The sequence below is a fragment of the Vombatus ursinus genome, unplaced genomic scaffold (assembly GCF_900497805.2).
Source record: "Vombatus ursinus unplaced genomic scaffold, bare-nosed wombat genome assembly UNPS02014774.1, whole genome shotgun sequence".
Classification (NCBI taxonomy): Eukaryota; Metazoa; Chordata; class Mammalia; order Diprotodontia; family Vombatidae; genus Vombatus; species Vombatus ursinus.
In genome coordinates this window covers 20,975,551-20,997,426 of record NW_020954552.1, presented here as the reverse complement: position 1 = coordinate 20,997,426, position 21,876 = coordinate 20,975,551, and the positions used below count along the sequence as shown (strand labels likewise).

Here is a 21,876-nt window from a genome sequence, read left to right as displayed (position 1 = left end):
AGATTTGAACTAAGGTCTTCCTCACTCAAAGTCCAGCTTTCTATTTACTGTACCATTTTTTCATCCGTAGCTCCCTAAATCTTAGCACTGCATCTTATATAAAAGAGGCACCTAAGGTTTTGATGAATTTGACCAGGCCCTCTGGATATCAGTTTTTTAAGAAACATAAAACAAAGGCAATTAAAATATGCTTTCTATAACACAGGCTTATGGCTTATATACTCACAACTGCTGCAAAGATGTATTTCTGGTCTTTTTCTTGTAAGAAGAGTAGCACATCACTTAGAAGCAGAGCCAGGATATCTTTAAAGAAAAGCATCAATAGAATTTAATGAACACTATGCCACAGTTAAATTTTCTTTGTATAGTAAAATTCTGTACTTTTAAAACTTAAAATACTTTCCAACTTAACTTTACTATGAGATTTTAAATTACAATTAGATGATTATAATCATCTAATAAATTGTCATCTACAAATTATATAAATTATATATTCTATTAGATAATTATAATTATATAATAATGAATTATAATTAGATGACTCTAAAAGTGACTCCCATTAGAGATTTTTCTACTTGGAAGAAAAAATTTCTCATTAAGATATTAACTATTTAATACAAAAATATTTTTTTTAAAACACTAGAGCTTTGTAAAAAACAACAAATACTGGCCAAATGGGTGATATGTTGGAATATGATGAATTTTTATCTCAACAAAAATAAACCCAATATTAAATTTAAAACAACAGTGGATAGCTCCTGCATTTTGGGTTGTAGGTGTCACATTCCTAAGAGTCATCAACTAAGGCAAAGTCTGTTGCTATGTTTTCTGTTTCCCAGCTAAGCCTTTTGAGGGTATGCATCATTACCACAAGTTATTTCTTTTTAAAAATGCAAATTTAAGTGTGATTGTTCACAATATTTTCCTACATAATTTATAAGAAAATTTACAAAAGAACACTTTGGTAAACAAAAAATACTCCTGTACCAATAATTAGCCAGATTTTTGTTACTCTAATTCCTACTACATACTTATTTCAACACTCTGAAAGAACTGAGATTTCACCTGTGGAGGCACCTGTCCCATCAATGCAGACCCCAACTTCTGTCTAAGTTTCTCATATACTTACAAATTCATAAGATGTGAGTTTGTTTTGGAAGCTAAGTGTTAAAGTTATCACTTGGGAAAATAACCCACCATCCAAAGATCTCCCACTAGTGACCTCTGACTGAGCTCATAACTTGATCTCCCATACAAAAACACTTAAAATTACACCAAGTGTTATGTGACCACACATGAACAGGTGGCATTTCTCATTTAAAAATTCAGACTTCTGCTAAATTAGTAACAAGTGTAAGAGAAGTTCAAGGAATTGGTGTGCAGAGACATTTTACCTTTGAATCGGCCCGTGGCAGTCTTCCAATAAACTAGACCATCATATAACAGGGTCCTTTCTTTACTTATCAGAGTTTGCTTCCTGAAAACATGGCCATTTTTAAGCTTTGTATAAGTTTTGTTTTCTATTTTATTCAGGATCTCCAACCATTTTTGCTTTTTCTCATACTCGCTGACTTTTAAATCCACTGCTGCAATCATGTCCTTAATTAAGCAAAGAGCTTTGCACAAGTCTTTGTGTTCTTCAGTTCCTTCTGTGTAAAGTCAAAAATAGACACTGTAAAATTAATCACCTCTAAGGAAAAACATTGTTCTCCAGTATTTTTAATTTAGTTAAATATATTATCTGATGGTTATATTACCACAATGAATATGGCAAACTCATTTAAAATCCCATATTAATATCTTGGGTCCCAAATGGAATCATAACAACTCTAAAAATGAGATCTTGGAAGACTGCCATTGTTAACTTAAATAAAAGTTAAAAATCATAAAATTATTATAAGTTATATATACTATGTAAGCATATAATATTATAAAAATAGAGATGCCTACAAAGATTTTGAAGTCAATAATCCAAAGATTAGAAGTAGAAAACTGGATTTAAGCTCCCCCCTCCTTGTTTCTTTCCAAATCTTGTCCATTTTTAATTCTCAGCAATAACATGTCTGTCCTTAACCTAATTTCAACAGAAGGTAATACAGAGCAAGCACACACTGGTCATCTTCTATAATTATTACTAATAATTATGAGTCACATTTATGGAATATTTTATTGGTTAAAAAGTGTTTCCCTTCCGTGATTCCTATTAGAGCTGTAATTGATGGTTCATGAATTACAGACTGCTTTAGTCTAACCCACCTTTGTAATTTGCTGTTGTTTAGTCATTTCAGTCATGTCCAACTCTTTGTGACCCCATTTGGGGTTTTCTTGGCAAAGATACTACAGTGGTTTGCCATTTCCTTTTCCAACTCATTTTACAGATGAGGAAATAGGGTGAAGTGACTTGCCCATGGTCACACAGCTAGTAAGTGTCCAAAGCCAGAATTGAACTTAGGAAAATGAATCTTCATGACTCTGGGTCTGGCACTCTATCTACTGTGCTATCCTTTGTAAATAAATGGGTTGATTCTTCCAGATATCATTCTACCTAAATGGGCAGGTGGGCCTTATCTTTTTACCACCTTAATCCAACAGTGATCTGTTTGCATTTTACATCACCCATTAAACTGTAAATTCCCTAAAAGCAGGACTTACCTGTAGTTTTTTTTTCCTATTTATTCCCTAGCAACCAGAAATGTACCTTAAACATGGCAAGCCCTGAATAACTATTTGTTGAATTGACTCAAAAGAAATGCTGCCCAGCATTCTAATTTGTTGAGATCTTCAGTAGCTTCCCATTTCTTACCCAGTCGAGTTCAAAATGGGTCAAGGCCATTCACAATTTGATACCATAGTAACTTTTAAAATATTATTTCCTGTCATTTCCTTCCCAATAAGCTCCTACTGCTACTCTTTGTTCCTCAATATAAACTACTTTTGCCAGTCTCTAATCTGAATCCACCCACCATCTCCATTGTCTCTCCTACAATCTAAGAGAATCCAGCAGGAGATATTAGCATCACCTGCTTTGTAAACCTTTAAGTGTGAGATAAAAGAAGTTATTATTCATATTCCTTGTATGTTATTGGTAAAGAACAAAAAAGCCATGAAGAACTTAAGAGTCCTAAGGTCCTGGGGTCTGTGGAGATCTACCACTCTCAAGGTAAGAGTTCTGAGCATACATGGTGTCTGGTCTCCCCTTTAAGGTTCTTCTGCTTGTATGTGTTTCTCCACAGTATAGAAGCTTATTATCATTCCTCATGATGTCAACAGTAGTATTACACACCCAATAAACATTCATTAAATACACACTGGGTGAAGAATTATGCCAGAAGATAGGGAGACCTAAGGGACAGAAAGAGTATGGTCCAGGACCTCATGGAACTTCTAACACAGCATTATGTAAATACATTAGGGAACTGTAAAGTGCTACAGGAAGCTAGGGGTTGGGGGGATGTTTGAAGTGAGAGAGGGGAATCTTTCAGAGAAGCCTTCATGGCATGGGAGATATCTTTGAGCCTAGCTTCATAAGTCCAATCAAATGTTATCAAATCGGAAGAGGCCTTAAAGTCCATCTAAAGGCCAATCTTTTCATTTGTAAGATGAGGAAACTCAGGACCAGATAGGTTAAGTATCTTACATAAGATCACATGGGTAGTAAGTGATAGAGGTAGAATTTGAACCTAAGCCTTCAGACTCCAAAGCCAAGGCACTGTACCACATTGCTTCTAAAATGTTCCCCAGTACAGCAAAAACTCCTTGAGTGCCTCTCCTTTCCTTGCAGAACCATAATATTTATCTTTGTATCCCAGCACCTACCACACCATCTGACATATAACAGGTGTTTCATAAATGCTTGTTGATTTTTTTCCTTTCTTTAAAAAAAATTATTATTTTTTTAACTTTTTAAAAAATTGAGTTCCAAATTTTCTCCCTCATTCCAGCCATTCCCTTATCCATTGAGAAGGCAAGCAATATGATAACAATTATACATGTGAAATCATGCAAAACATATACTAGTTGGTGGCTGACCCATTCAAGGAGCCCGAGAAGATTGTTAGGTAGGTGTCATGGGAAGCAGGGGAAAAAGAGAGGCGAGGCAACAGTATCTTTAAGCTCTTAGCATGTGTCAAGTACTGTTCTAAGCACTTAGTATACAAATATAAGTATCCAGAAGGAGAGGATGGTCACTTAAGCTTCAACCAAAGTCCTATATTCTCCTGCTCCATCACACAGCATGGAGGCGACTCTGGGTTCCTGGGAGCTATGGCATCTGATCACAAGCTCTGGCCAATCTTACCTAGGCTGGAAAGGCCTATTCAATTGCAGGCTCAGCAATGGACTCTTGTCTAAGAACCAACCAGCCAAGTGATCACAGCCCACACAAGAAGTCTGGCCACTAAGTGATAAGTTGTTTATTTTAGGGTTTCTTGGAATGGTATTCTTTTGAGGGGTCTTTTTTTGGCCATTAAAAACCCATGAAGACATCCTAAGACATGGAAGGATTACCATCTGTGCCAAAGGATGAAGTGACCCCAGGCAATGAAGCAACTAGCCTTAAGTAGAAATTTAAGCATTCTACTCATGCCCACGGTTCCCTGAACGAAGCTGCCCCTCATAACAACAGCTCTCTACCTCACATTTCAGCATGTGGGAGAGACGAACTTTGGCAGCAGTGGAAGGAACAGAATGGTTTAATAACTGGAGAGTGGGCTGGACAGAGGAAAAAGAAGGATTAAGGCAAACCAGATGCAAGAGTAAACTTGGTGGGGAAAACCAAGGTCAGTGGAATGAGGCACTGGACTCCTGGGGGAAAAAGGCTGGTGGGGTCACTTTGGGGGTGTTTGGAATGTTGCCTCAGCATGTTAATCCCCAAATACTTGCCGCATTAAATCCAAATATGCAGGCTTTTATACCCTACACTTTGTGAATGACTTTGTGAATCAGAGACAGCAGGAATTTGCATGCTCTCAAGATGCAATAAAATTTCAGAGGATGTGAATAAGAAGGGCAAACATTTCCCCTCAGAGCTTGCCACTTACCCTTGGAGTACTGTAGTATCCTTTCTACTAAAACTGGGTATTTTGTGATGCGCTGAGTGACCAAGAGAATACACTCCGGAATTCCACGCCGTCGAGCCAAAAGGTTACTATTTCGTACCTGAAAATATACATAAGTTCATATAAAGCACAAACAATATTTTTATTAATCTCTAAATTTTGAGTTTAATAATACAAGAAATCCACCATAATAGAGATAAATAAATATTTGAGTTGTATACTTTATCTTGATTTTTAAAGAGTATATTCATAGAATGCTCTAACTTACCATTCTTATGATATCCCAGTCCATGACTCCCTTCTCTGACCACTACTTCACTATATATGTTTCCTTCCCCATTAGAATGTAAGCTCTTTGAAGGAATTCTATCTCATTTTGTATTTGTGTCTCTACCACTTAGCACAGCAACAATAAGTGGGCAACCAGGTGGCACAGTGGACAGAGTGCCTTGCCCAGAGTCAGGAAGACTCATCTTCCTGAGTTCAAATCTCTCCTCAGACACTTACTAGCTGTGTGATCCTGGGCAAGTCACTTAAACCTGTTTGCCTCAGTTTCCTCATCTGTAAAATGATCTGGAGAAGGAAATGGCAAACCACTCCAGTATCTCTGCCAAGAAAATTCTAAATGGGGTCACTAAGAGCCAGACACTACTAAAGATGACTGAACAACAAGTGCATTAATAAATGTTTTTCATTCATTTGCTGGGGATTTTGAAGGTTTTAATTTAGTCTGCTGTATTTCTAATGCAAGTAACAAAAGTACAACTCCTAAAAGCAGTGGCGTATAGCCATGCATAATTTTTATGGTTAGCTCTTCATTTGGCCTAGAATAATTTCATGTAATCATATCTTTGAGCTGGAGCCTGCAGGTGATTATCAATTTTAAAGGACTGAAAAGAGACAGAGCTTTAAAAAGATAAGAAAAACAAAAATGAAATTTACACTTCAAGTTTCACTGAATCTTATTTCCTATTAGCTTTTGGTTCAGCTCTAACATCTGAGTAAACTTTAATTAAAGAAAAATGAGAATCAGAGGCAGGGTTCACCCCGAGGTTATTGTATTTTTGGCTGCACATGTACTGAATATTTACACTTCACCTCCTCTAAAGGAAGGTGAGGTTTAAAAACCTCAGGATGCTCCTCATGCTATCAGAAGATAATAAATTTAGAGTTGGATGGGATCTTAGAGGTCATCTAGTCTAATTTGATTATTTTACAAATGAGGAAACTGAAACTAAGAATGGTTAATGACTTCTGCAAAGTCATAACAAATAAGGTTAGACACCCAGGATTTAAACCCAGGGTCTCTGACTCCAAATCCAGTGTTCTTTCCATTGGACCACACTGCTCAACCCTTAAATAAATTAGGGAGCAAGGGAAAAGGTTGAGGGAGAAAGTCTACTTGCCTTGGAGACTACTGTTCTAAATATAGTCTATGAGGAGAGCAGGAAAAAAAAGTCAAGATTAGTTGGCCTTCTCTGCTCAATTATCAAATGCCACCATTGATCCTTCTGGTAATACATTCTGCTGTTTGTGACTGTGCAGGCAGATGGAGTGGAGGTACATATTAGCTCTTCCATACTATAAGGTAGGATTACAGATGCATCCAGGGGTCAAGAAAATGAGTAGTTTTATAAATATAAGCCAAATAAGCAAAGGAAAGTGGAAGGAAAAAATCCAGTGCAAGGGGGAAAGAAACACTCCCCCCTCATCTTTGCCACAAACCTATTTCCTCGTTTCCCTAAAAATACCACAGGAAGTTAGAGCTAGAAAGACTCTGAAGGAAACATACAAAAACGATAGTCCCACAGGCTGTGGTAACAATTCATTATTAACACATAATAATTCATTTTGACACATATCAGGATGGTAAGACACTCACTTTGATGAAATTCTGAAACTTTTTGTTCTGCTGCAACTCTTTGAAGAGACTGACGGCTTCTTTATGATGGCTACAAAATTCTCCATATAGTCTCTTCATTGTATTTGCATTTTCTTCTGAAAACTAATGGAATCATCAGTTAAATGACGGCTTACAAATCTGGTTAACTTTCAAAACTGAAAGATGTGGCGAGGTGGAGTCACCAGAATGAGCCTTGAAGCCAGGAAGGCCTCAGTTTATGACCTGCCTCTGACACATCCTGCAGTGTGACTGTGGTCAAGTCACTGAACCTCACAGGGCTCTAGGCCACTCACTAAGGCCCTACTGACCTGCATGGGTAGAAGGAGTCTTGTTCCTTGGAAGCTCCCTATACCAAAGAATTACAAGTCCAGTCCTTATCCCCACCACTAGTCAATACTGAAAACAGACCATATCCTTAAAAAAAATAAAAGAAAAAGATTATAATAAAAAAATTAAAAATAAAGAAAAAAATATAATAATGATGTAATAATGGAAATTACAGAAACAAACTTCTCCACTCAGGTTTTCTTCAATTCTCAAATTACTTCAGTTGGAAATTGGAATAAAGATATTTGAGAGCAAGCTTTGGCAAGCAACACAATGTGGTGATTTCACATAAAATCTACTGCAACAGGCAACACTTCCACCATCTGATAGACTTGCGATTTCACTAATATGAGCATTCTTTAACATGGTTATAAAGAAACCTCTTCACATACCTTCTCATCCTGTGTGATTCCTGTTAATACTTTGCCAAAAATCCTCTTTGAGGATGTACCCAATATCCTGAAGGCCTTCTCAGTTCTTTATATTTCAAGGGTGCCAATGTATACAAATTAGTCTATCTATTGCTTTTCATTCTTAGGACATGATCAACTCACCACCTTTTCCCACTCAAAAGATCATAGGATCTGACAGTTACAGCTGCAAGGAAATTTAGATGTCATTTAAGTCTAACTCCATCATTTTAGAGATGATGAAGGGGAGACCCATAGAAATTTAGTGATTTACCAAAATCAGATAAGTGCCAAGTACCAAAGGTGGGATTTTAACTCAGGTCCTATATCTCCAAATTCATCATTTTGTCCATTGAAACTCATTGCCTCTCTATAAACATTAAATATCCTCAATAATGTCTTTTATGTGACTTCTAGAGGACACGTTGCCATTTTTTTTAAAGTTATTCTTCCTCTATGTTCACCTATCAGATAGAACACTTATTATTCAAAATCATATTCATGTAGATGTAGATAGCATTTAACTAGGTAGGACAAAATACAGACAAAACTTGAAAGCTGTCCTCAAAGAAAAGACCACGTATGTGTTAACATTCTAATAATCAGAATTACTTTTACATCTGATTGGATAACAAATGGTATTTCACACTTTACATAAGCAGAATTACACCAGAGAATGACAGATACATTTAGAGGGATAAGTAGTGATCTTTACATAGGCAAATATATAAATAAGTAATAGATGCATGTATTCCCTCTGGCTCTGTCAATCTGTGACCATGAAGAGACAATCTACTGTAGAAAATGAGGTTCAAAAGCCTGTCTGCTCCCTTGTCAAGTTTTCATCAAGAATAACATGGATTGTAAATGTATAAATCAACCAACATGTGGGTGAGGAGTTGTTTGTCTGGTTGCATTTTTTTTTTTTTACAAAAGCACCACCAGTGATCTTCTGAAATCTTTTCTTCTTTGAGATATCTTGAAAATTTATCATTAAGTGCTTTTAAAACTGTGTTGCCTACAGAGTAGAGTTCTTCTAAATATAGCAGCGTCTAGGCGGTGCAGTCGAGACAGCCCTGGGTCTGAAGTTGGCAAGATCTGAGTTCACATCCAGCCTCCCATACTTATTAGCTGTGTGATCCTAGGCAAGTCATTTACTCTCTGAATGCCTCAATTTCCTCATCTGTAATAGGGGATAATAATAGCACAACTCCGAGGGTTATTGAGAGACTCAAATGAAATATTTTTGTAAAGTCTTTTGCAAACCTTAAAGCACTATACAAATGCTAGCTATTATTATCCTTATTGTTATTATTGCTATTAATGGTAGTTAGGTGGCATAGCTGGGCCTGGAATCAGGAATACATCTTCATGAGTTCAAATCCAGCCTCAGGCACTTACTAGCTATGTGACCCTGGGCAAGTCACTTAACCCTATAGTTTCCTCATCTGTAAAATGGGCTGGAGAAGGAAATGGTAAATCACTACAGTATCTTTGCTAAGAAAATGCCAAATCAGGTCACGAAGAGTCGGACATGACTGAAAAATGACTCAACAGCGACAGCATCATTATTGTTATATTTGGTTAGGCTTCATGCTCTTAGGTCCCCTTGTCATTTCCTCAAAATAGTCCATCAACTACTGAAATGGTAGAATACTAAATGTAGTAGGATTTCCACTATTACATGCAATGAAAATAGATCACAATAAAAATACAAGCAGACATGTTCTATTCTGCACCTAACCGCTGTACTACTGGTTTCATCTACAAATGCAGTTGAGATGATCTGGCTTGAACAATACAATATCCCTGGAAGTTCCTTTTCCCTTTACTGCATATTTTACTTCTATTTTTTGAAGTGCTAAGCTTGTATCATCTTCCATGACTTTTCGCAAATAACCAATTTCTCTAAATTGGTGTTGCCTGGTTTCCACATTTTTCCATTTGGCAAAAAAAGTCAAATCTTTCTTGATTGAGGCAGTTCTGTGGTTCTTACTTTTCATGTTGTCTGTTATTTCAGTTTAATGACTCTAAAAACTGTTATAGAGTCAATGTCTTTACCTTTATCCATTTCCCATTTTTGGAGTTAATAGATCAGATTGTAGCTGCTGTAATCCTGCAGAGTAATGTCTTCTCATTTTTATCTTTCCTTCTAAACTGGTCATAGAATTATAGACCCAGAGCTAGCCTTCAGAGGTCTAGTTGAATCCCTACTTTTTGCATATTAGGAAATTCATACATATAGTACAGTGGATAGAATAATGGACCTAGTCAGGAAGACCTGAGTTCAAATTCAGCCTCAGACACTTAATAGCTGTGTGACCAGTTCATGCACTCTGTTTTCTGCAGTTTCCTCATCTTTCTCCCAGGAAGGTATTGTGAGGACCAAAATGGGATAATATTTGTAAAGCACTTTGCAAACCTTAAAGTATTATATAAAGGCTAGCTATCATCATCATTATTAAGTGACTTGTCCAAGCTACTGTGACTTTTGTTCTAACCAGTTAGTGATCTGACTATAGTGATAACTATAGGGCTACATAAGCTATATAGGACTATAGAGCTAACTATAAAATAAGTGTTACATTGGTAACTAGTTACTTTCCATCTGCTTAAATAGTCAATTTAATTTATGAATTATTTACTACTGTAGTCAATTTAATTTATAGTCATTTTTGGATTATGTTCAGTGTTCACTATATTTAGTATCTTCTAATTTTTTTCCTCAAAGAATACACTCACAATGTACAGATAAGGCAACACTAAACAGCCTTTGGCCTCTGTCATTTCTTGAACTTGGACCATGTATTCCAGAATAGTTCTGCTTTTTTCTTTCCTGTTCTCACTTTTGTAGAGAAGTGCCTGAGTATCAAAATAAATGCTGAATTAGTTTGAAGGATCTTTCCAAGATCTTAATACACTTTCTCCATCATTTAAGATCATAAATTTAGAGCTGGAAGAGACCTTAAAGGGCAGCTAGTCCAACACCCTCATTTTACAGTTGAGGAAACCGAGGCATAGGGGACATTATGTGGCCTGCCTGTCATGTAGTATCACAGGGAGGATTTGAACTCAGGTTCTCTAATTCCAGGGGACAGCTAGGTGGCACAGTAGATAATAGTGCTGGGTCTGGAGTCAGGATGACCTGAGTTCAAATCCGGCTTCAGACACTTACTGGCTGTATGACTCTGGGCAAGTCACTTCACCCTGTTTGCTTCAGTCTCCCCATTTGTAAAAGGAGCTGGAGAAGGAAATAGCAAACCACTCTGGTATCTTTGCCAAGAAAAACCCAAATGGAGTCACAAAAAGTGCGACATAACTGAAATGACTGAACAATTACCTCTGATTCTAGAACAATCCTCTGCAGAGGATGCTGATGCCTAAATTGCAATCATTTTCATAATGGTATGTTGGTTTGTATTTCTAGTGAATGTTACAGCACACAGACTAGAAGACCAAGTGTCCCAGAAAATGATACTGCCTCTGGGTACAAGATAAAAGCAATTTTGTTGACTCCTTTGCAGCTAAGTCCTGATTAGTGTGAATGATGAATCTCATAAAATAAATGCATTATTCAAGTTCATATAAATCTCTTCCATTGAGCTGCAACCAATTACCATACTTTACATTCAATTATAACTTCTAATAGTGCGAATTCAAGTAATGGGTCCACATAGGGGAGTTTATTATTTGTACAAATCAGGACCTACTGCCTTTATTAAAAGAGTGTGAATATAGCCCTTCCACTTAGCTGGAACCCTTTTGTGCCTTCTGATTTCATTCACTGCAAAAATCACGACATCAATATGATTGAGCTCCTGCCAGAGCATTTCAACTCATTAGACATGAACAAGTTCTAAATTTCCTCACCTATAAAATGAAGTGGCTGAAAAAGCCAGTCCATCTACTAATGTCCCTTCCAGGTGCCAAATCCCATGATGCTCTTATCCCCATCATTTAATTACACTATTAGAACAGCCATCACTTTTGTAATGTGTCTGTCAAACTTGATGAAGAGTTTTGCCCACATGTTACTTGTTATGAGGATAATATCAAGGATGGAGTAAGAAAACTAAGGTATTTCCCAGAGAACATTCCCAGAAAATGGACTAGCAAAGCATCCTAGCATCAGCCTCCCAAACCAGTAACAAGAAGAGAAAGCCATCTAAACCCCTATTTACCTATCCCATATCTTCACAGGGATAAGAACTCTGAAAACCACTGAAGGCCTAAAAATGGTTAAATTTTTTACCCACACAGGCATTTAAAGTGTTTTTACCTGCTGCACCAGGATATCCCCGATTCGGTTGATAACAAAATTTCTGTCACTGCCTTCACAGGATTCCTGTCTCCTCTCCTTCATGCTATAGAAGAAATGACTATGAATCTCTAGTAACTCATCTAAACAGGGAAATATTTTATCCACGGTGCTGTGGTCAAGCTGGAGTTCTTCTTTCATTCCTTTTCTAAATATTTCAGACATGATAAGCAGGGTCTGGATGTGATGCATTTCAGTTTGCATCAGCTCTGTAACGAAAGAGAAGCAGCGGCCATCTTAGTCAGAAATATTTGCTTAATATTTGTGTTCCTATACTACCACCACATCCCTAATATCATACCATGAAAGATTGTAATGTGTCAATAAAATGTTGCATACTTGCTTCCATAATAGAAATAAGTATTAATCCAACATTTCGTTCAAAGCAAAAAATTTATTATAATATTATTTTGATCTTCCAGAATTAAAAAAGGACAAATATATGTCGAATTCATTATGTCAGAATCCACTGTGTCACATCCCAATAAACCTGTAACTATGAGACCTGAAGTCAGTGTCTAAGTAATAAATCTTTTCTTTACTGGGAGACCACTGCATATCCTTCCTATCTGCCCCCAGCAGACCTGTTCTTTATGCTCTAGGCTTTGTTTTTCACTGAAACTCCATTTCCTCCAGGGGGAAAAAAATTCCATAAGAGAGAATAGATAATAATTCAAAAATAAATGGAGGGGTCAAAAGCACAAATTCCTGAACATTGGGTGCTTCATGGGATAAGCTGTGTCAATTTGATATAAGCTGAGCAGAAACTCAGTTTTGTACAGAAATTCTACAGTCCCACTTATGAAGAAGAGATCATCCTAAAAGGATCTTTTTTTAGTATCCTAACCTAAAGTAAAATGCATTTGTTTGTACTAATTTGGCATTTATGATAATGTATCCTGGACTGCAGGGAAGTTTATCATCACACTATGAAAAAAGGACTAATTAGGAAAACTAATGACTTGAAGGAAATTTCCCAGGAAAATGTTAATAGTACTTAAGTGAATAAAATGTTTTTTTTTAAGTATTCACTTAAGTGAATAAAATGGATTTGCAGAGAGACAAATCATGTACTTACTAGAAACTAACAGAATGATTAAAAGACTCTGCTTGGCAACATTCTGTTGGCTGATAGTTATCCTAATTATACAAACTGAAGAATCTAACTGAATTTCTGTAAAATATTCTTTCTTCAGACTGGCCTTCCCTGATAATTATTCTGAAGTGAGGTGTGAAGTGGCAAGAGAAGGGCCACTGGGTGGTGCCATAGTGCACAGAGCACCTAGACCTGGAGTCATGAAGACTCATCTTCCTAAGTTCAAATCTGACCTCAGACACTTATTAGCTGTGTGACTCTGGGCAACTTACTTAACCTAGTTTGCCTCAGTTTCCTCATGTGCAAAATGAGTTCGAGAAGTAAATGGCAAACTACTCCAGTATCTTTGCCAAGAAAACTCCAAATGGGGTCATGAAGAGTCAGACACGATGGAAAGGACTTAACGAAGTGAGGTATGACCCACCAACATGAATTACAGTGAATTTCCAAGTACCTTATGTCATGGAGGTACCTGAATGGTACCTCAAGATGGCCTTGAACAGCAGCGATGAGTTCTCACCTACCACACATAATCAACAATGCTCACCAAAAATGACATCCTGTCTTTTGATGACATCTTTTTCCTGTTTGCTGCAAAATGCCGGCTCTACCACAACACTCCAGGACTCTGCTTCGAGCTCCTGTGCATCTGAGCTGAGGTCACTCCACAGGGATGAATCAGTGACATCTGGAACAGGTAGAAAACTGTCAGGAACATCGACAAACCCAGCCTGATGGGTTTTTAGCAAGGATAGCCCTTCATACACAGAGAGGTGCAGTCATTTCTCCCAACCAATCGATGAACCTGAGCCAGCCTACTGAGGAAATGCAAATGATTCGACCAAATGATTTAAAATGGGAACTTGCAAACTGGACCACACAAAGAGAGTACTAACCATGGGGAGGGGTTTCAAAAGAGAAAAGAGCAATTAGCTATTGAATTATTGATATTAATTGGTACTGATGTATTGGTATCAGTATATTGTATTGGCACATTGGTATTGATGTTTTGAAATACACATATGAAGGATTGCAGGTCATTTTAGATTTTCAAAAATCTTCTTTAATGATCTTCAGTGCTTGCAAAGCCCTTGAAGAATTTTGAAACTACAATTTCACTCTCCCCTAATGTTTTCTACCATTTATTTAAATACTGAATTTTGTCCTTGTCTGGTTTATTTCTCTGTTCACTGCCTTGCTGGTCATCACTAACATGCCTACCAGGCAGCAGACACGTATTCACCGTCACATGCAATAATGTATTTTTCAATCACAATGACAACTCTTGCAAAAATACTACAAGAAAAGCAGTATTTGAATTTGTCTGGAGATTATATTGTGCTTGAGACATTCCCACACCTCTCTGTCAAGCTAGAAGGGAAAATGGCCTAGAGAATTATAGGTCTCAAATTTAAAATATAAAGAAACATAATAAGGCCACCTTAAAACTGGAAGACATCTTAGTGGTCATCTAATCCAACCTCTATCTAAAGACTAGTTTCCCTCTCCAATAAGTAGTCATACAGCCTGAGTTAGAAGACTTCTAGAAGGGGGAAACTCAGAACCTACCAAAGCAGCCCTTTTCATTTCTAGACAGTTTTAATTACTAGAAAGTTGCTCCTTATAGGAAGCTGAAAACTGCCTCCATACAACTTTCACTGGTTCTACATCTACTCTCTGGGACTAAAGAGAAAGAAAAATTATGTATATGTATATGTATGTATATATACATATATACACATATATATAATTTATTCTTCCATGTGACAACACTTCAAATGTTTAAAGGCTGAAATTATGTCCCCACTCCCTTCTCTCTTCCCGGCTAAATGTCCGTGGCTTCTTAAACTAATTTGGTAGGGCATGAAATCAAATCTCCTTGCTATTTTTGCTATTTTGTCTCGACATGCTCCAGTTTATCCATGTGCTTCTCCAAATATAGTGGCCAGAAGTGAGCATGATGCCAAAGCTGTGGTCTGAGCAGAGCAAGACAGAGCTATCACCTTGTAATTCCAAACATTACTTTTCTATTAAAAAAAAAAAAAAACGAAGATGAGAGTCAACATAACTGAGTAGATACAGTGCTGGATTTGAAGCTAGTAGATCTGGGGTCAAAACCCACTGCTAACACTTATGTGTTAACTTATGTGTGAACATTGACAAGCCATATACAGCTCTTAGCTTCGTAACTTCATCTACAAAATGAAGGGGTTGGACTAGATGGTCTGTAAATTTCCTCTTACCCCTAAATCTATGAACGATGATTTTATGAACTTATGTATTTGCTTTTTTTGGCTAAAAAGAAAATCACATTGTTGAAATGTATTGAGTTTGCAGTCCATTAAACTCCATACCAAGGAGAGCTTGATAAATTCTTGGTGATTGAACCAAGGCACTACTGACTTTTGCCCTGTGACTATCCTCCTGTATTTACATTTTCCCTCAGACATAGCATAGGTATAGTATTTTAATCCTTATCCCAGACTAAATTCTTACTTTAAATTCTATCTGTCCATAATTAATAGACAAAAATTGCAATATTTATTTTATTTGTCACCAGGTACTAACTTCATTTGATATTACTAGGATTTGTTAAATTCAACAAGCATATATTAAGCACCCATTGTCTACAGAGTGCTCACAATAAAACACAGTCCTGCCTTATCAAACTTAGAGTGTGGTGGTGAGAAAAGAAAGAACCAAAAATCCAAAATAACACATGATATAATGGGAGGCAGACTTCTGACAAAGTTTCATACCCTGCCAACAAATTGATCAGGAGCTCCACTGAACAACTTTTCTTGCTCCCTTATAATGATGAGATCACAAGATCACCAGCAAACAGAGATCTGTGAGATTGAGGCTAGAATGTAAGCTTCTTGAGGGCAAGGACCATCTTTGTTTTCATCTTCCTCAGTGCCTAGCACAGTGTCTGGAATGTAGTAGGAGCTTAATAAATCCTTGTTGATTGATCCAAGGGGCTACTAGCAAGCAAGCTGGAACATGGCATTTGAGTTGAACTTTAAAGACTAGATAGGAAGATGAGGAAAGTGGTCATGGCAGGCAGTGGGGAAAGTGTACATGTAAAGGAAGGGCCTCCCATGCCCATCTCTTTAGCAATCCAGATCAGGCTCTGATCTGGGCGCCATTTGAGACCCACCTGAATTGGATCTTCCCACAAATGGGTTCAAGGGTCCCCTCTAGGGAGTTCTGATGTATTTGGAAAAGAGGGTAGGTCCCAGACCCCATCAAAATTCTCCAAGCAGATAACACCTTCCAGAGCTCCCATAGCAGTTAAGTGGTGTAGTGGACAGAGCAAAGAACATGGAGTCAGAAAGACCTGAATTCTAATCCTACCTTAGACACGCATTAGCTGTATGACCCTGAACAAGTCACCTAAACTTTTTGTGCCTCAATTTCTTCATCTGTAAAGTGGAGATAATAATAGCACCTACCTCACAGGGTTGTTGTGAGGATCAAATGGATTAATATACGTAAAGCATTTTAGAAATCTTAAAGTGCTAAATAAATGTTAGCTATTGGTTATCATTATTATGGGGTTGTCTGGGCCAGCCTATTTTAGAGTATATTCTATCCCCATATAACTTCAGACTTCAGTGCATTCTCCTTTCTTCCCCAAGTGTAAAGCAATATCCTTGGAGTTCTGGAGTCTAAGCTGGAGACCTTTCATAGTGTAATAGTCTCAACAGAGGAAAAAAATCATAACCGCCCATCAACCCACTTGACCAAGAGTTTATCCAGCACATACCAAAAAGCAATTCTTTTGTGCTTGTGGTTGGCAGCAATGATTATGAATGATCTGTATTTATCAAGCCCTTAGAGTGTGGTTGGATTTTTTTAAAGATTTCTTTCATTTCAGCTACTTCCACTTATTTTTGCCTAACTTTGGGGGGAGTTAAATTTCTGATCTTCATGTGGCATTTCTAGACTCTTTAAAGGCAGAGAGAACGGAAGAAATCTCCTGGGAGAACAGTAGCCACTTGGGATCATTCTAATTTAGGCATAAAGTATTGAATGGCCCTCAGATCCCAGGATTCTTCCCTTACTGTAATTGTGATATCCCCTTGGGCTCTTTGCAGAGTTATTTCATTCACCTTGTATTCAGAAAGCAACTTTCATCCTTAAGAAAATATCTTGTGGCTAGGAAGCTTCAGGTCAGTTTCAGAAAGACAGCTGAAGAGTGCATTATGCTTAAGTTTGGAAAGACATCTTACTGGGGGAGGAGGGGAAGGAGGAGGGTGGTCCAGACCTGTGATTTCATCAGGGTGGGGAATTCCTGGCATAGAAACACCCTCCACCAACGCAGATCAACAACTCATCTGTTACTTATAGTCTCAGAGGATGACCCAGAGTATAACGAGATTAAATAATTTGCCCAGGATCACATATCTAGTATGTGTCAGAAACAAGATTTGAACATAGGTCTTCCTGATGCCAAAGCCAGCCATCAGGCCACCACGTCATCTGTCTCTCTATTTTTAAATACATTTACAACTGAAATATGGAAATCAGGATTCCATATACAACTGAACCTGTGAGAAGCTCAGGAGCACAAATAAAAATTAATTTGAGTTGGGCCAATTTTTTTTCATTTTGATGGCAGCAAAACACACAAAAAATGATCATCAATACACAATAAGCTACATAGTCTTCACTAGTACATGTCATTCTTAGGATATTATTTCTTAGAATATGAACCTTAAAAACTTAAAATAAAGGACTATCACACTCACTAGGCCATATTTGGTGCTTCTAATATGTTAAATTTCCATTTTTTTTACTGTAACAACATAATTAGAATATAAGTTTTATTAAATAGAATTTAAAATAAAAGGTCACGAATTTCAATAGGAAGATGGACCACCCAGTCTGAAGAACCAGAGAATATATAATATAATCTTGATACTATTTGACTACATAAAATAAAATAGGAAATCTTTTTTTCTTTTTTTTCCCAAATGCTAACAGAGATATCAATGGCTGAGTGAATGCCAGAGGGTACTCTTCTCACCTTCCATTATGAATGAATCCATGGAGGGAGAAGATCCCATGGACTGTAACAGCTCATCAGAATGTGACCTAGTCCTCCAGTTGCTACCATCAGCATCTGATTCCAAAGATGTCACTGACCTTCTGAAACTAAATCAGGTGGGGAGTGGGATAGGGAGGGAGAAGAAGCAGAATTAACCACAGCATCAACTCTGAGAACTTCAAGGATGTGAAAACAGATTAAATCTTACCTTTCTAGGTTGGTACCAGGAACACTTCTGGACAGCGAGTACCCTGGACATGTGGCTTCTTTTCTTCCAGTAGGAAGCCCAACAGGCATGGAAGAAGAAGAGTGCAGAGAAGAGGAATTGGGATGAGGAATATCCCTAAATGAGGAATCTAGAAAGCAAAGTACAAGCATCACAGGTTGGTTGGTTTGTTTTTTAATGGACAGTAAAAATCACAATAAGGTACAGAAAGTTAAATCCTTAAAACGGTTCACTCACGCTTTTTTAAGAAGTTAGACATCACAGCATTCTCCATATACAGTCCATCCACTGGCAACATCCCTTCGATTTAACACCCTACCCAAAAGCCTTGCCTACAAAGAGCCATATTTTGGTGTGTCCATCTGGAGACTGTAGTACTCAACACTACGTAAATAATGAGGGCAATGGGATGGGGAAACACGGAACACAGCTCACCTATAAATTACTGCTTACGCTCCCTGGAGATGAGTTTTAAATAAATACAAGGTGTTATTAGCATCATTAATATAATACATGCTGTGTGTATACCCATATACACACACAGGGTGTATAAATAGAATGGAATGCTGTTGGAGGGGTGGAGGAAGGGAGAAGGAGTGTCCCTCATGGCATAAGAATGGAGGTAGGTGAAAAACTGCCATTCAAACTTAAATTCAATGGCTTCATCCTGAAAATAGAATGGTGTTTCCATAGACTATTACATTTAATATCCATTCTTGTATGTCAGGAGGTGGAAAGGAAAAAACATCCTGAATACAGGCAAACTTGTAAAATACTATAAATACTTTTAAAGAGTATATGACAGAATACATTATCTGAAAGGAGAGGAAAACCATTAACCCACAGTTCCTTCTCATCCAGTCAAACAAATAGGTGTTAAGTACCTACTCTACACATACCATAATGAAAAACAACCCAGTCTAGGCCCTGAAGCAGCTCACAGTCTACCTGACGTGAGGCGAGGGAGGAAAGAGACACAACTTGTGTGGCAATACAACCAACACAAAAGTGAGGTTAATGGAGTGAAGGAGAGAGCCAGCCAGACAGACGGCTCGAGGAGAATGTAAAGAGGCCTCTCAACTGAACAGGTGCACACGTACTCTATTTCTCTGTTGTTTTTTTTAATTTTGTTTTGTTTTTGCAAATTTTAACCAACTGAGCTTGCGATTAAAAGGTTCATGCAATAAGTGAAACGTTCACATAAGATTCTTGAATAGGTCTGATGAGTGTTTTTCATTTGTGAGTTGTGTGTTTCAAATGTAAAAATCACATTAAATCCACCATAGGCAGTGGAAGGAGAGACGCATGAACAAGAAAACAATAAAAGGAGGTCTTTTATTTGGAGAGCTATTTGTGGCGTGCATTATACTTCAAAAGAACTGTCCTGCCCATTTTATTATATCCACAGAACTTACTTCCAAGAGTGGCTTGTGGTCTGATCTTGTTGTGATATCTCTCCTGGAGTTTCTGGTGAGGAAGAACAGTAGAAACGCACAATATCAGATCAAAGTCTTGCTGTGAGAAGGCCCACAGAGTTAAACAGAAGGAGACTCTAATCAGTGGCTCTCATCTTAGACATCACATTTTTTATTATGAACAATGTTCAAGAAGCATCCTCGGGGGAACCAGGAAGACAGCCCGCCCACCCTGCCAAGAGTAAGATGGAAGAGTTCCCTTCCATTCAGTCTCCTCCTACCTTCTTTTTTTTTTCTTTACTAGTAGCTACTTGCTATTCTTGTAATGGGAAATAAGAAAGGGGGCACTTCATGGACACTTCTGCCAAAACACTGAAGTTCACATGCTGAAGGATTACTAATAATCATGGTTCTGATTTATATAGTGCTTTAAGCAACCATCCCCATATCACTTCCAAATCTATTCATTGATTCCTTCATTTTATCCTTGACCTTCTCAAACAATCAACAGAAAGGAAAACAAATCCAAGCCCAACCTACATCTATGTGTGGCTGCACTTTAGTCTTTATGTGTTTTTTAGAAGCATCTGCTTTAAGGACAGAAGTTGTGCCTGCCTCCTGGACAAAAACAACTGGTCACCATTCGCTACAGTTGCTGCTTGGGGAAGACATTTAGAAGGTCACGATGGGGGGATTCAACCAAGGGAGTCTAACAAGAGAATACAGACGTGGTCTCAGATTACCTTGGTACATGGAGGGGTGGACTCCCTACAGCTTTTGTGTACACTTGCATTACAGACTGAAAGAAAAAGCAAATCTTTCAATATTCATAACAAAGTATCATTTACTTAAAATGCACCAGACTAGAACATTCTATTTTAATTAAGATTCTCCCCACAAAATTGCTTCTCCCACTAAAACCTGAAATTGGAGCACAACCCATAAATTGGCATAATATGTATTTCAAAATGTTCATTTAACACCAAGCCCTAATTTCCTTGACTTTGTTAGTCAGCAAAAGTTAACCAGAAATCTCTCATGTGCCCAGCTTTGTGCAAGGTGCCACAGGGAACATAAAAGAAGTCTTTTGTCCTTGTCTAACCTATTTGTTCTTTGCCTTGCTAGTTATCACTTATATGTCAACTAAGGATTGAGTGGCAACCATGTCATACATATTTATGGATTTTTCCAACAGACTTTGACAACCACTCCAAAAAATCACAGGGATTTTGTCCAGAGGTTTTACTGTACTTGAGAAATTCCTATTCTTCTCTGTAAAACCAGAAGAGATATGAAAGGCAAAGCAATGGAAATGGAATAGAAGGGATGGCTAAAATCATGAAGAAAAAGACTTGTTCAATAATTAGATATCAGGCCCAAAGAAAGATGAGGGTCAAAGATGACTCCAAGATTTTGAGCCTAGATTAAGAGGAGAATGATGATCTAATTATTAAACAAACAAATAAATAAAAAAGACAGGTGAAAGACTTTCTTCTGGGGGTGGGGAACCTGCAGCCTCAAGGCCACATGTGGCCTTCTAGGTCCTTGGGTGTATGCGGCCTTTAGTTTTACAGAACAAATCCTTTTATTAAGGGGATTTGTTCTGTGAAATTTGGATTCAGTCAAAGGGCTGCACTTGAGGACCTATAGGGTTGCAGGTTCCTCACTCTGATTAACTACTCCGATCAACACAATATTGAACAATTCCCCAAACACTCCGTGAAAAATGTTCTCCACCTCCAGAAAGAGAACTAATGAATTCTGAGTGCATACTGAAGCACATTTTTTTACTTTACTTTTCTTGGGTTTTTTTTTGTAATATAGCTAATATATAAATATTTTTACATGCCTTCACATGTATAGTGGGTATATATTGCTTGCTTTCTCATGAGTGGGGGAGGGAGAGAATTGAACGCAACAAAAAAAGAATGTTAAAAATATATAAAATAAATAAATGAAAAAGTTTTTAAAAGTAAATAAATAAAATGTTGGGGAGATAGGCTTTGTTACTTCACTGGTGATTATTTTTTGCTTTTCACAGCTTTTGGGGGAAAGCAGATGAGTTTAGTTT

The 21,876-nt window shown here is 37.5% G+C and overlaps 1 protein-coding gene across 4 annotated transcripts in view; it reads right to left on the bottom strand.

The window, feature by feature from the left end:
- ARHGEF28 (Rho guanine nucleotide exchange factor 28) overlaps window positions 1-21,876 on the bottom strand; it is a 372,652-nt gene that overhangs the window by 76,190 nt on the left and 274,586 nt on the right. For all 4 annotated transcript variants that reach the window (XM_027864273.1, XM_027864271.1, XM_027864272.1 and 1 more), the window contains 10 exons: window positions 20,549-20,604; window positions 19,806-19,857; window positions 18,373-18,520; window positions 18,144-18,271; window positions 13,659-13,799; window positions 11,977-12,224; window positions 6,940-7,062; window positions 5,040-5,157; window positions 1,395-1,649; window positions 227-303 (listed from right to left, as the gene is read on the bottom strand). In XM_027864273.1, the coding sequence (XP_027720074.1) occupies window positions 227-303; window positions 1,395-1,649; window positions 5,040-5,157; window positions 6,940-7,062; window positions 11,977-12,224; window positions 13,659-13,799; window positions 18,144-18,271; window positions 18,373-18,520; window positions 19,806-19,857; window positions 20,549-20,604 (1,346 nt within the window). The remainder of the gene's footprint in view (window positions 1-226; window positions 304-1,394; window positions 1,650-5,039; window positions 5,158-6,939; window positions 7,063-11,976; window positions 12,225-13,658; window positions 13,800-18,143; window positions 18,272-18,372; window positions 18,521-19,805; window positions 19,858-20,548; window positions 20,605-21,876) is intronic.